At 40.1% G+C, this 15,547-nt stretch overlaps 1 protein-coding gene across 15 annotated transcripts in view; it reads right to left on the bottom strand.

Moving 5' to 3' along the window:
- Positions 1–15,547, bottom strand: part of FREM1 (FRAS1 related extracellular matrix 1) — a 168,666-nt gene that overhangs the window by 79,757 nt on the left and 73,362 nt on the right. For all 15 annotated transcript variants that reach the window (XR_013404827.1, XR_013404829.1, XR_013404825.1 and 12 more), the window contains 5 exons: positions 9,980–10,176; positions 9,215–9,305; positions 8,321–8,488; positions 4,423–4,631; positions 1,975–2,068 (listed from right to left, as the gene is read on the bottom strand). Coding sequence is in view for 5 of the 15 variants with exons in the window: in XM_028835154.2 (XP_028690987.2) it covers positions 1,975–2,068; positions 4,423–4,631; positions 8,321–8,488; positions 9,215–9,305; positions 9,980–10,176 (759 nt within the window). In the remaining 10 variants the exon portion in view is untranslated. The remainder of the gene's footprint in view (positions 1–1,974; positions 2,069–4,422; positions 4,632–8,320; positions 8,489–9,214; positions 9,306–9,979; positions 10,177–15,547) is intronic.

Here is a 15,547-nt window from a genome sequence, read left to right as displayed (position 1 = left end):
AAATTGGCTGTGCCTCTGTTTGGCTTTTAAAGACCATCCTCTTGTGTTTAAAAAGAAACAATAAACAGATTGCTTTCCTAAAATGCACTGCCTATTGTCATGGATGGAAGATAGGGTTGGGGTTTTTTCCCCACAAATTTGCTTTTCAGACAAAAAAAAGTAACTCAGAAATTCTTTGTCTCTCTGTAAGTCTGCCAACAAAGAAAACTGTCCTTTTTGAAGCTGCAATAACATACTGCTCTTTGTTCAGACCCCAAAGGCCATTATGAGGACTAAGTGGGAAAAAGAAAGGAAGAGATTGCCTTGTTCCTGTCACAGAGAGGTGCACAGGAACTGCTGGCCAGTATGATCATCATAATCACCTAGCGATGTAGAAGGGTGGCAGGGTGAGGAGGAAAGAACACTGACCTAGGAAACAAGGAGTGGAGATGCCAGCCCAAGCCTACACTGTCTAGTCAATGATTTGGGGCAAGTCATTGAACCTTCTTGGACCTAAATATCCTTAGCTATAAAATGGGGATAACTCCTTCACTGCTTCTTAAAATTATAGATGTATGTGAACATTCTTTATTAGTCACTAACTAAAATACCTTATAAAGATATTATTATTACCAATATAATAATGATTTCATATCACAAAGATCTGAAAAATTCCAACAGAAATAAATAATCTAGTACAATGAAAGTTATTAGTGGCTCTTCAGGGAACATGGTATATTTTTCTTCACACCTTCTTTTGTCACCAAATATAAATACCTGCAAACCCTCTGAGTTATGCTCTTGGACTTGCATGCCACTCAACAAAGAAATTCAAGGGGTTCCTGTAAGTCCCTCGGCCACGCACTCAAATTTTTTTTTTTCTTGAGTCAGAGCCTCACTCTATTGCCCAGGCTAGAGTGCGGTGGCGCGATCTCGGCTCACTGCAACCTCTACCTCCCAGCTTCAAGCGATTCTCCTGCCTCAGCCTCCCAAGTAGCTGGGACTACAGGAGCAAGCCACCATGCCAAGATAATTTTTGTATTTTTAATAGAGACAGGGTTTTGCCACATTGGGCAGGGTGGTCTTGAACTCCTGACCTCAAGTGATCAGCCTGCCTTGGCCTCCCAAAGTGCTAGAATTACAGGTGTGAGCCACCTTGCCCGGTCTGCACTCAAATTTTATGTGCAGATTTTTCTTCATTTGTCAAGAGGGGGAAATATGATCTCAAACACTCATGCTAGGACTATATGGTATAGGAACTCACAAAGAAGCACCACACACACATACATGGCTTTTTCTGTAAACAGGAAAACCCCAGTGTTACTAGCCTAACCTGCCCCACCACTAAATAAGTATTTCTGAGTTTTATAGTTCAAAGATATTAGAAATAATTTATACATAGAATAAATTACTTTTTAAATTAAATATCTATGTTTGAAGTCAGAGTAATTCTGTCTTTAAATAGATTAGAGAGAGATAATAATATAGTATGGCTACTTCACCATTATAACTTTGGTTTCTACTGGCAGGCCTGAGACATACAAGGATTGAAGCAGGTATTCTCTCACTTTGGAAGCTGTGGGTTTCAAGTTCTGTCAGGACCTGAGAGTTTTCCAACAAGATGCCCTGTGTCTATATGACTGTTATGATTTTAATGTGTCCCCAGAAAAGCATGCATTGAAAACTTGCAATAGTGTTGGGAGGTGGGAGGTTTATAGGTCATGAGGGCTCCACCCTCATGAATGGATTAATGCTGATCATAAAAGGCTCATAGTTCAGTGTCTGGCTCCCTCTTGCTCTTTTTTTGCCCTTCCATCACAGGTTGATGCAGCAAGAAAGCCCTCACTGCAAGCAGCTACCCAATCTTAGACTTCCCAGCCCCGAGAGTCATAAGCCAAATTTCTGTTCATTATAAATTACCCAGTCTGTAGTATTGTGTTATAGCAGCACAAAACAGACTAAGACAATAACTCAAGGAGGAAACTTTCTACCCACCTTAACATGTAGAACAAATTCTGCTGAATTTGTGCCATCAGTGACCTCCAAGAGTATGTCATCCTGAAGAACCTCAGATCCATCATGTTGATACCTGTGGGGATAATATTTGTCACTAATATCTTAGGAACAGTGTGAGAGTAAATTGAGATGCATGACACACGAGCTCTTCCAAGGCATTGGCCATGTGTTCACTAAATAAATAAATAGCAACAACAACAACAAAAACCCAACGTAATCCTGAAGTCACATATTTAACTACTCATATATTCTTGAATGTAAAATTGCTCCACTCTGGAAAAAATGTGCTATATGCATTTCTAATTTGTCCTCAAATTAAAAAGCAGCCCTTCAAATGCCACTGTGACAACAGGAACCATTTGGTATAGGTCTGTCCACTTGCAGAATACACTGACTAGGGCCAGGAGAACCCTCAGACTGAGCGGTAGATGAGGAAAAGTGGGACACTGTGGATTTGATTTTTCTCTCCCCTTTTCTACTTCTAAGGCTAATCCTTCCACCTGTGCTGTGGATCTATTCAGCTTTTCTCTAAAACCCTGATCAATGAATTATGTATTGCCTCTTTCCTGTCATTTTTCCTCTTCTAGTGACTAGCTATCTTCCTCTCAATCTATATAGATTCTTAAATCTCTCTTAGACTTAAAAAATACCTTTCCTTTGTCTAGCCTTGGTCCTATATTCCATTAATTCTCAGTCACATTTCTTGAAGGCATTGTCTAATTCTAGGCTCTCCACATACTCTCCAGCCCATTGCAGTGATGCTTGGAAAGTTCTAAGGAGCTGCTGAAGTGAACTGAGCCAAATTTTAAACATACCAATGAGCCCTAGGAATGGGAAATAAAAGTTGTACTAAAAATAATATAATAGATTGAACATATATAATCTTTAACTGTGGGGAAAAAATGAGAGCTGACAGATATTTTACTGAGGACTCGTTTCACCCATAGGCTGGGTAGCAACTCAGGTTGGGGATTCCCTTCCTATGATGGGGAAGTCCCACATCCTCCCCACCCTCCATGTTCCTCTTATGCACTACCTGCTATGCTTTATTGTGTCATGCTCCCTGCAATTTCCATCAAAACTATATTGGTGAGTGATAATGTGCTAATTCTATTTTACTATGGTGAAATCCCTAAAAGATCAAATGGCCCTAAGAGTACACATTCAAAGATGACTGGAGTCAAGCAGATATTCTTTCAAAATCTGACCCCTCCATATAGTAGCTGAATGAACTTGGGCAAATTCCTCAACCTGTTTGTGCTTAGTTCTTCAATTAAAATATGAGAATGGATACCTTGTCAGACTTGATTACTATGAAGATTAAATTAAAAAAAAAAAAACATAATCGTAAGCCTCTGACAGTAAGCTTGAACAGATAGTTCTAGCAAATATTGGTACTGTTTTTCCTATCCATCATTCACTCCCTAGCAAGAATGACCTAAACAGGGCTCTCTAACAGATAGCTGAGAGTTGAAATCTCAAAAAAAATTTTTTTTAACAAGAATAGGAGTGCAAGTGAAATCATCAAGATATAGTGGACTGTAAATCAATGATGGAACTGAACGGTCAGGATTAAACTGGTCTTCTTGTGCACAAACCTTAGTTTCTGGTCAACTCTCTAGTCAAATGCAGAGCTAAGCATTTGATGTATAATATCTCCTATCATACTTTATCTGAAGGGCTAATGCTACCATTTACAGCTTGAATTTACAAGTGAGAAGTTAGTGTGTGGGCCTAACCCGACCATTGCTTTTGAATAGCTTGTATTGTTTTCCAGAGAAGTTGTTTCACTAGATTTTGTAGAAAAGTTTCGTACAGAACTGTATTAGGTAGAGGAAACGAAAGACCTTAAGGTGAGGGCAACTTCTCTAGGACCATGAGGCCAGGGATTGTGCCATCCCTGTTGGAGACTCAAGTATTCGTTTACGCCCTACCTACTCAGCTCACCCTACTTGTTTGCCTGCAGATCCCTGCCCTAGTAGAATGGAATAAGGTTACATTAAGGACACTGATCAACAGAATTCTATCCCAGTTTCCGGGTTATGAAATTTGTTTCTCCGGGAGACAAGTTCAATTATGTACATTAGCCTCACAGATTATTTCAGTCTCTCTTTATCTAGTTTGACTATTACCTCTTGTGATATGCGCAGTTACCGCCAATTTAATATTCATTGCAATTAAAATTTTATTGTTCAAAGATCCATAAAGTTATTTCCACTGGTATAGCAAGCCAGACGGAAATAAAATGTCTGGAGGGAAAGGAAAAAACTGATCATTTGTAATTTTCAACTGACCCGCTGAGTGTGTTAAGTGGCATGTTGGTATCCTTGAAGAAATTGGACAAACTTCTTTCTCTTACTCTGCCTCACAACTGATCTAGATAAGAAACTAAAGCATGTAAATAAAAAAGCCATGAAATGTTCTAACCTAACTTTTAAGGTATGGAGATCGGCCCAAGAAAAAGTGCCCCCTGAATTTAGAGGAAATCCATTCAGCTCCACCCTTCCATGCAGAGGCAGTCCCCGCAGGGAGAGGTCAATATTGTCCAGCTTGGTATCTGCATCAGAAATCAGAATGTGCTCTGTGCTGATGACGCATTGACCTCCCTCAGTCACTTTCAGAGGGTTGGTGAATACCTAGAGAGAAGAAAGGAAAGAAATATTCAAAGCCTTTTTCCAAGACCCCTGAAGACAGAGTTCATTACATCCCTATAAAGCTTCCAGTACTATCTTCACACACCAACTAAGTTTTCAAGAATGTGGTAAGAGGATAAGTTCATAGCTAGACATTTTGACTGAAAAATATTTTTTTACTATTTCTGATTCTAAGCATTAATGTGTTACAAGGTAGCAAGGCAGATCTCTAAGACAGAAAGTATCTACTTTTCATTTACTGTATAGCCTGTAGAGTAGAATCAGCAATCATTACTACCTGTGCTGCTAAACTGAGGAAATAATAATTTTCATCCTCATGTCCATTCCCAACACTGTTCAATACACATACAGCTTAGTCTAAAAAATACACAAAATCTTTGTCAAATTCCCCTGGAGGAAAGGTTGCATCTATTTTTCATTCTAAAAATTCTTAAAGGCTTGAGAAATGGATTGGAGCTTTAAAGCTTCAGTCACAGTGAATATTTTAGAAATGGAAGTAGTGTGACAAAATTGAAGATTCCAGAGGAAACAGATTTATTCAAACATTAGATTTAAATATTAAAGCCACAAAGATACTTTGCTATAATAGAAAAACTCACAGCTCGACTAATAATTCATTTGTAAATAAAAAGCAAGTTAAATGGCTTGGGATATTTTATCACCCCATTGGGAGGGGACAATAAGTGCTCTATGGTCAAATAAGTCTAGAAAAAAGTTACATACAATATCCTCACCATGGAGGTTTATAAGGGACATAAGTATATACAAGGCTCTGAGATCCTGCAGGAGGAAAACCTGCTAACTTTGTTTAACCTATCTCTACCCCCACTCTTGTATTACTATGCAGACGTGAAAGCAAGCAGATACAGTGGGGTACCAAATCACGGGCTCTGAGGACTCCTCCCAGGTGGTCTAGGGTGAGGTGCCCTGCCCATGGGAGGATGCAGCAGTTTTCCTAGTAAGCACCTACTCTTCTCAGAGCAGCTGCTGGTCCCAGCAGGAAGGATGTTTCCTGAAGAAAGAGCTGGTAAAGGAGGATGACAACAAATTGGCAGAGGAAAGGGAAGGAAGCAAGTGAAGCTGCAGCCTCTGCTCAAGAGCCCGCTCTGTCCTTCTGCACACCAGGGAACAGTGCTGGTACCAACTCCAGGCCACAGCCACGTGGGGCATTCATGGAGCCACAAGGGCAGCCCCTTGCATCATGGAAATTATGAGACCTACAATTCTGAGACCGCTGCCTTCTATTCTTTGAGACTTCTTTCCCTACAACTACCCCCACCTGACCCCTCCCAAGTGTCTCACTTTCACTTTGCTGAACCTATATTTTCACTGTTTGTAGGAGAAAGAAAGGGAGGGAGATCTTACTCAGAGAGGAGCGTTGTCTTTGAACAAAGGTCCAAGCTTGCCAACCTCATTTTTCTGAGCTGTATTGAATTAGTATCCCAATATGGAATCTTCAATTTCCAATGTTTCAAGGAATATAACTTTGCTATATTGGATGATTTTTTAAAATATATATTTTAGGGCAACTTTCAAAAAAATAAAAGCATAAGGCTAATTCCCCCCACTCATCAGTCATTAGCTTTTTAGTTCTTGTCCAAATCCAGTGCTCAGGTTTCTGGGACTCAGGTTAGCATGGTGTCAACATCCTCCAGTAGTTATCACTCAGGCAGCTCTCTGCAGGAATTCTACATCAGGGAACAACTCCTGTGGTGGGTCTCACTGAAGCTGCTAATTTAATTTTATTTGTAATATCCTCAGTTTTTTGAGGGACTATTTCATTTGCCCCATATACTGTAAAAGGTAAAAATTTTAAAAAGGGAAGCTACCCTGCCATTCTTTCCCCAACTCCTCAAAACTATTCAATGAACTTTTTCCTTTACACTTTTTAATTTCCTCCTCAGATCATCCTTCTCCAGCAAGAGGCTTGAATTACTTTGCATAAAAGAGCATTTCTCCATGATTGTTTTAGAGAAAGCTTTGGCTTCTTTAATGCTAGGCCATTTCATGGCCTGTATCTCATACATAGAAAAGAATGGTCTGAATAAAATCTTATCAAGTTAACTCCATAGGTGTTCTAAACTATTTCACCACCAGGAATATGATCTGGTTCCTAATAGGAAAGCTGTCAAAGAATGGAGTTAGTTTAAAATCCTCCATGTGAGCCCTCTGGCACGTTTTCTACCAAAGGTGGCAAGTCCACAGGTGTGGGAGGTCAGGCCAGTGATAGAAATAAGTGTGGCGAGTTGGGTGGGGACTTAGATGGGCTGGAGAGCACGCCCTATGCAATGGCTGCTGTGGGGTATGCGGGTTCAATTTTGTTAGAGCTGCCAGAGTTTCAAGGGAAGCTAGGAATCAGCCTTGATAGACAATCTTCTGATCTTTAAATGTTGGCAATTCATTATTCTCATATATCGTTTTGACCTATTGATGTGGTTTGGCCATGTCCCCACCCAAATCTCACCTTGAATTGTAATAATCCCCATGTGTCAAGGGCAGGGCCAGGTGAAGATAACTGAATCATGGGGTCAGTTTCCCCCATACTGTTCTCATGGTAGTGAATACATCTCACAAGATCTGATGGTTTTATAAATGAGAGTTCCCTGCACAAGTTCTCTTGCCTGCCACCATGTAAGAGGTGACTTTGCTCCTCATCCCCCTTCTGCCATGGTTGTGAGGCCTCCCTAGCCATGTGAAACTGTGAATTTGTTAAACCGTTTTCCTTTGTAAATTATCCAGTCTCGGGTATGTCTTTATTAGCAGCATGAGAACAGACTAATACACCCATCAAAACTTCTGCAGGTTGGACAGCCCTTTTAGGCCCTCAGGGTAAGACCTCTGCCCCACAACCTTGGGCAGGTATACAGATGATGAGGTGTCAGGAAAGAGAACACCAGTGCAGGCTATAGTCCAAGTAGGCACCTGGTGGGGTGACCTCTTTCCTTAAGGATGAGGCATGCGTAGGTTCTGGTCCCTTCTGGATCATAATGAATGGGTAATGTTATTTTGTCTTCCTGCTTTTAAGGGAAATAATAAGAACAATAATGACCATCCTAATTAAGTCTAGCATTCTGAAGGTGGGCAGGGGAACCAGGTAGGTATGGGACAAATTCTCAATACAAATCCCAGCTTCACAGATAAACTGCACAAGGTAGCAAAGCCTTTGTAGTTTGGTTCTAATGAAAGACCCAAGTCCTTTTAAGGCTTACACAAACACTGGGCAGTGGGACAAAGTACAACAAGGGTCCATCTTAATTCATTTTGGAAAATTAAAGAGCTTCTTTAGATTACAGAGCAGCATAGTTGGGCTTGAGTGAGGGTAAATAAGCCCTTCCAGTTGCTAAGAGACCCATAATTTAATCTCCTTCCCTTGATCAACATGTGTAACTCAGCAGAAAGAAGAGAAAGTAAAAAAGAATTTGATAAAGCTTTGAAAATAATGTTAAATTTAGTAACTGAAAAATCTCACCTTTTACATAGAAGTCCCATGGGAAGTAAAAGGTCCCCTTCCTCCTGCTTTTTTTTTTTCTTTTTTTACTACACCATAGATGGAAATTTCTTTCGTTAAGTTTAAAAAACTAGCCTAAAGGAAAGTTACCATTTCCAGTAGGTCTTCAAGTCTCTCCTTTCTTTTCCTCCTTTTCATCCTCTATATAGAACATTGTACATACCTCAGGAACTTGATTGTCCACTGGGAGGACTGTAATGTTAAAGCAGATCCCATGCAAAGTGCCGCCATGTTGGTTACTGACGGAAAATGTGAACTGGACATCTCTGCAATGGGGACCAATGTCTTGCATGGGGGGCATGTAGGCCACTTTCATATAGTTCACAGCATGCTGCAAAGTAAGTTGAGATGGACATGTGGGTGTTGATTTGCAAGGATCAAAAGCTTTTAGAGGACCATCATGTTAATTGATGTTGAACATTGTAAATGTTCACTTTGAAGTGAACATTGTAAATGTTCACATTGTAAATGTTCATCATCACTTTGAAGATTACCAAAAGCTCTTTTTTGACTTCAGTGGCAAAAACTACAATAACTTTTGCACCAAACTAATAGAAAAAAGGAAGAATTCTCCTACAGGGTTTCAGAAGGAGCATTGCCCTGCCAACACCTTGATTTAAGACTTCCAGCCTCCAGGACTATGAGAAAATAAAGCTCATAGTCCTTTATGTCCTGGGGGTTTATTTTAAACCACCCAGTTCATGGTATATTGTTGTTAGCCCTTGGAAACTAACACAGTAAGATATTGAATAAATTGAATTTTGTGAAATAAATACGTATACACCAGATACCCAAATTACAGTCCTGCTGATGGCAAAACAATACAAAAGTCTGTTTTGTAAAATTACTGAAGAGATTCTGAAACCACATTTAACTTGATCAAGTACTTTGAAATAGATGCCACACGCTTAATGGAAACATACAAGCAGCAAGTATAAAGACATCAAGCCTTTGTGGATATCAAAGGCCAACATTCTCAGGCACAACACTAGGCATGCCATACCTTCTAAGTGCACACTTGCATCATGTTTGTCAGCATTTTAACATATCCTCATACCTGAGTGAATGACCTCAGCTCCAGGGCCGTAGGATTCTTAACTACTTTTGGTATGCTGTCCACCAGGAATAATTTCCCAGCATCCAAGTGTCTAAAGAGAAATACAGAGGAACACATCAGCTCATTTTTAGGTAAGAAAAATGAAATCAAATAGCCCAGAATCAAAAACTGAAAGACCTCATTGTGAGAAGAAATCAGGTGCTCTATCTTTATATTTTCTCTTTACGTTTGGAGATTCTAGCATTAAGTCCAGTGTCATCAATGTCATCCTTATCATGACTGCAAAATGTATGTACAGAATCTTTTGCTTGGCATCATGTAAGGGAATTGTTACACTCATGTTAAAAATGCTTTCCTGCTCTCATGCATACGATACTAATCTAACGTATATTCGTGCCATTTTTCTGGATTGAGATCATAGAATGCAATGATTTCATGGCAGTAATATGCAAAACTAATGTTAGGAAGATCTCAATAAATTGTACTAAAAAGAAAAATAAGCATTGTCTTTCAAAAAGGGATTAAAGACTGTTATAAGCCTACCAATGCTGAAGACACGACAAGCTGCAGATCACTTACCCACTAATACAGCTTTCAAAGGGAGATACGAGGTAAGTTTGAGATAAAAGTAAACACTTAATTGAGTATAATTTTATCCCTGACCAATGGCGCAAGTGAACCACAGTACTACATATATATTTCTATATACTGACACTTTCAACTTTGCAATCCTAGAACTAGCCCAAATGCTGACTTTTCAGATACCTGTGGCTGAAGGAGAAAAATGGAGGAGTAGTTATTGTGTAGACCAGCTCCCTGTCATATGATTCTGTATCTATAAAATGTAGCTGTTTCTTAGTTATATAGGCCACCTCAGTTTCCTTGACAACCAAATGCCGAGAAACTCCAGGAGCCTCTTTTGGAAGCTGGTCATCCACTGGAGTGATATGGATTGTTGCCACCTGGAATAAAAATGTCTGTACCATTAATTTGAAATACCAAAAAAAAAAAAAAAAAAAAAAAAAAAAAAGGCAAAGAAAATGCCACACAATCACCTAGTCACAGTTAAGATAATTTCAAAAACGTCATTTATAATACACTTCTGTCAAATGATTCAGGAGCTATTAAGAGTGTGGGCCAAAAAATGGAAATCTTTTACTCATTTAATATTACATTTTAAGAAGATAATTATTACAGGTCAGATGCGGTGACTCACCCCTGTAATCCCAGCACTTTGGGAGGCCAAGGTGGGTGGATCACCTGAAGCCAGGAGTTCAAGACCAGCCTGGCCAACATGGTGAAACCCTGTCTCTACTAAAAATACAAAAATTAGTTGGGTGTGGTGGTGGATGCCTGTAATCCCAGCTACTCGGGAGGCTGAGGCAGGAGAACTGCTTGAATCCCAGAGGAGGAGGTTGCAGTGGGCCGAGATTATGCCATTATACTCCAGCCTGGATGACAAGAATGAGACTCCATCTCAAAAAAATATATATATATAAATATATACACACATATATATATTTCACAATTATAGTGAATCCAGTCATGAGTGCTACAGAATGGACGTATAAAACACAAAATATGTTCTTGGTTTTATTTTTACATCTCTCTTCTACCAACAACCGGTGCTTTCTTTGATACTTCCCTACATTCAGTCATCAATCTTAGAAACGTTGACATGAATTTTGGTTCCTCCTTCTCCCCCCACATATAACACATCACCCAGTCCCAGAGTTTCTACTTATAAAATTTCCTATGCAGTGACCATACTCTACATCCCACGCCCAAGTGTCATTCCCATTGCTACTGGCCTACCTTTCATAATTTCATCCTTACATTATTGCAATAGCTGTCTGTTAGCCCTAAATCCAAGAGCTAATCTAGACTTTTCATACCTCTAGTGTTATCTTCAAAAAAGTACAAATCAAATAAGTTAATTCACCCCTTAAAAAATCTTAAAACAACTGCTCAAAAACTGTGGAATTATTTATAGAATATCCAAACTCCTTAGCATGGCATCCAAGACTTTCCATATACACTCTGTTTCTCAACCTTATCTCTTTTTTTTTTTTTGAGGAGTCTCGCACTGTCACCCAGGCTGGAGTACAGAGGTGTGATCTTAGCTCACTGTAAGCTCTGCCTCCCAGCTTCACACCATTCTCCTGCCTCAGCCTCCTGAGTAGCTGGGACTATAGGCGCCCACCATCACACCCGGCAAATTTTTGTATATTTAGTAGAGATGACGTTTCACCACGTCAGCCAGTATGGTCTTGAACTCCTGACTTCAAGTGATCTGCCCTCCTTGGCCTCCCAAAGTACTGGGATTACAGGCGTAAGCCACCACCCAGCAACCTTTCAACATCTTTTACTACCTTTTAAAATCAACCCAACACTCTAATTGCACACAATGGACTGACCATGTACTGGTCCTCGACCATACTTCCATGGATCATGTTGCTTCTTCAATCGAGAATGCTTTTCTCCTGTTTTATCCAGCAATCTGAGTCCTTCTCACCCTTAAAGGCTCTTCTTAGATCTTTCTCCAGTTTTTCAGCTGGAATTATTCATGAATTTTACTTACCCCTTGGTATGGTTTGAATGTTTGTGTTTTCTCTGGAATTTATGTTGAAACTTAATTCCCAACACAAAATTAGTAAGAGGCAGGGCCATTAGTAGCGACTGGACCACGAGGTTGAATTCATGAGCATCTAATCACCCTCATGAATCAACTCGTGCCTTATAAAAGGGCTTGAGGGAGTGAATTCATCTTCTATCCCTTTTGCTGTGTGAGGACACAGCATTTGTTCCCTCTGGAGGATACAGCAACAAGGCACCATCTTGAAAGCAGAGAGCAGCCCTCATCAGACACAAAACATGCTGGCAACCCGGTCTTGGACTTCCCGGCTGCCAGAACTGTGAGAAATAAATTTCTATTATTTATACATTACCCAGTCTCAAGTATCTTGCCATAGCAGCACAAATGGACTAAGACAGAGATAGGTACTGAAATACCTGAAAATGTGAAAGTGGCTTTAGTACTGGGTAATGTGTACAGACTGGAAGAATTTGGAGAAGTGTGTTAGAAAAAGCCTATATTGCTGTGAATAGATCATAAAGGGCAATTTGGTGAGGACTCAGAAGAGGTGGGCTATAGACAGAGCCTCAATCTTCTTAGAGATTACCTAAGTGGTCATAATCACAACATTGGTAGACATACAAACAGTAAAGGCCCTTCTGATAAGGTCTTAGATGGAAATGAGGAATGTCTTATTGGAAACTGGAGGAAAGATCTTGTTATAAAGTGGCAAAGAACTTGGCTGAATGGTGCCTGTGTTCTAACACTTTATGTAAGGCAGAACTGAGCAGGGATGAGGTAGGATATGTGGTGGAAGAAATAACCAAGCAAGAGTTGAGCATGTTGCATGGCTTTTCTTGACTTCTTATAGTAAAATACAAGAAGGGAGAAATGAACTAAAGCCAGAATTTTTCATCAAAGGGAAAGCAGAACTTGAAGACTGGAAAAATTCTCAGCCTGCCCATATAAAGAACAAAAAAGCATCTTTAGGAGAGGCCACAAAACGTGTGACCAAGTGCCTATACGATAAAGAGATTAGTATGAACAGAAAGAAACCAGTTGCTATTTACCAAGACAATGGAAAAATGACCCTGAAGGTATTTTAGACAACAGGCCACCATTCCCATCACAGGTTCAGAACGCCAGGGCCTTGAGGACAGAATGGTTTCAAGGGAGGGACCTGTGGGGTCTCTGCCCAGCACTGCCTCAAGTTTCTGCTCCCTGCATTCTGATGCAATCGTCCCTGTGGCTCAAGCAGGCCCAGGAACCACTTGAGCCACCACTCTAGAGAACACAAGCAGTAGGCCTTGATACAAATACCAACTCTGCTTGTGTGCAGAGTGCAAGAGCTGTGAAAACAGAGCTGCCTCCACTTAGATTTCAAGAGATGCCTCAGAGAGCCCTGGGACTCAGGCAGAGTTGCCTCAGGTGCAGGGCTGCTGCAGACAGCACCCACTAGGGCAATGCCCAGCAGAGCCATGGGGTCAGGGCCACCACAGAGACCACCAATGTGCAATGCCATCTAGGAAAGCCTCAGGCACCTGACGCCAAACTCTGACAGCTGTTGCATGGGCTATACCCAGAAAAGCCATAAAGGTGGAATTAACCCTACCCCAGCATGTCCAGAAGGCAGAACATAGAGTCAAAGAAGATTATTCACAAGCCTCAAGACTTAATGTTGTTTGCCCTGTTGAGTTTTGGATCCTTTCTTCTTTCCTATTTCTCCCTTTTGGAAGAGGAATGTCTATCCTATACCTGTCCCTCCACTGTATTTTAGAAGCATGTAACTTGTTTGATTTTATGTACTCACAGCTGGAGGGGAACTTTGTTTCAGGATGAGTTGTACCTGAAGTCTCACCCATACCTGATTTAGTACACAAATATATACTAAATGAGATTTTAGACTTTCTTCTTTTGTGTTGAATAAATTTCTATTATTTCTAAATTATGCAGTCATTTATCCTGTTATAGCAGATTAAACAAACTTAAGCATCCCCCAACTAGCATACTTATTCCATTGTTTTGTATTATTAGTTAGTTTACAAATGATTCTCTCTCCCAGACTGAAAGTTCCATGAGACCAGCATTACAATATGGTGTAAACCACATGGAATTTGACAGTACAGTTACAGTCCTGAGTATACCACTTACTAGCAGCTATTTAACCTTGAACAAGTTACTTATCCTTTTAGGGTCAGTTTTCTTATTAGTAAGTTAAGCATAATACTAACAATCTCACAGAGTTGTTATCAGGATCAAATATTAATATGTAGGTAAAATGTCTGGCACATAGTAGGTGCTTAATATTACATTCATCTGTGTATCTCCACAACATCTAGCACAATTTTTTCATAGGTAGGAGGCACTTTATTAATGTTTGCAAACTGAATAAAGTCAACATGTCCTGTTTGAGATTTTAAGTCTTAAAACTACACTCAGAGGTTTATAGCATGCTAGAGGGTAAGGAGGACTCACCAAACAACTTTTATCATCACATTTCTTTTTTACAATAATCCATGATTGGTTGTGGAAAAGCTATTAATTACTCTGTCCAGAAATGGTACTTTGCCTGGCATCATGAGTCTTTACAAAAGCCTGCCCCATGAACTCTTTCTATCTTGGTTGCCATGACTGTCATGAGGGCTCCACCCTCATGAATGGGTTAGTGATCTTTATAAAAGGACTTGAGTCTGCAAGTTCGAGCTCTTGCTCTCTCTCACCCACATGATGTTTTCCACTCTATTAGGATGTCGTAAGAAGGCCGTCACAAGATGTAGTTCATTGATCTTGGACCTTCCAACCTCCAGAACCATGAGCCAAATAAATTTCTATTGTTTATAAATTATCCAGTCTGTAGTACTCTGTTATAGCAGTACAAAATGGACTAAGACAGCTTCACTCACTCAACTTGCTTTTGAAAAACATTTCCAACTCTATTCTACTTGGTAGACAGCTTTATAGAGCTTAAGCCTTAAGAGATCTTAATCCAAGAGAGAGCAATATTAGGAGCAAAAGGGAGAATAAAAATAAAGATAGATGAGAGATGCAGAAAGAAGACTAGAAAATGAGGAAAGAATGGAAGAAGGTGACACAAAAGCACACGGGTGAAGTGGAAGGGAGAAATGAAACGTGACCAGATGAGAGAACAAGCACTGGGGGTGCACATTTACCACAAGTCACAGAAGAAAGTTGGTGGGCAAAACTAACAGTGTAAGTAGTTTCTGGGGGTGAGAAATAGCACTGGATAGCTTCAAAGGAAGATGCAAAAGAGCGAGCTAGCAGAAATCAAAGAATCAGGGCAGAGAAGGGATGAAGAACCCATTCCCACAATAAAGTCAGATACCAGCTGGTGGAGTATCACATTGTGAGCCTGAATATGAGGATCAAGGTCAGGTTTTGTCATTTTGTATACGGATTTATCACTTTATATTCTGATTCCTTATAAGTCTGTAGCTATAAGCAGGCTGGAGGGACATGGGGGACGCCAGCAAGCAAGAGCCCAGCAATTGATTTGAGCACTAGTTTTCTACTGTTTGCCTGGGGTTGGGTGTTTAATAATGCTTTTATTACAATCAAATTTCAGTACATTGAGAACACTTTCCTTCTCAATGGAGTTTGCTGAAATGGGACTTTTCTCACCCACAGAATGATAACTGTTTGAACATGCATAAATATGTAAAGACATATCAACTTAGGCCATCATCAAGCATGTTTAAAAAAATGTGCCCACCGGGAGACCTCCTCTTTCAGCTTTGGAG

This window comes from Macaca mulatta, chromosome 15 (assembly GCF_049350105.2).
Source record: "Macaca mulatta isolate MMU2019108-1 chromosome 15, T2T-MMU8v2.0, whole genome shotgun sequence".
NCBI lineage: Eukaryota > Metazoa > Chordata > Mammalia > Primates > Cercopithecidae > Macaca > Macaca mulatta.
The sequence above is the reverse complement of the archived record's forward strand: the minus strand, read 5'-3'. Positions and strand labels throughout refer to the sequence as shown.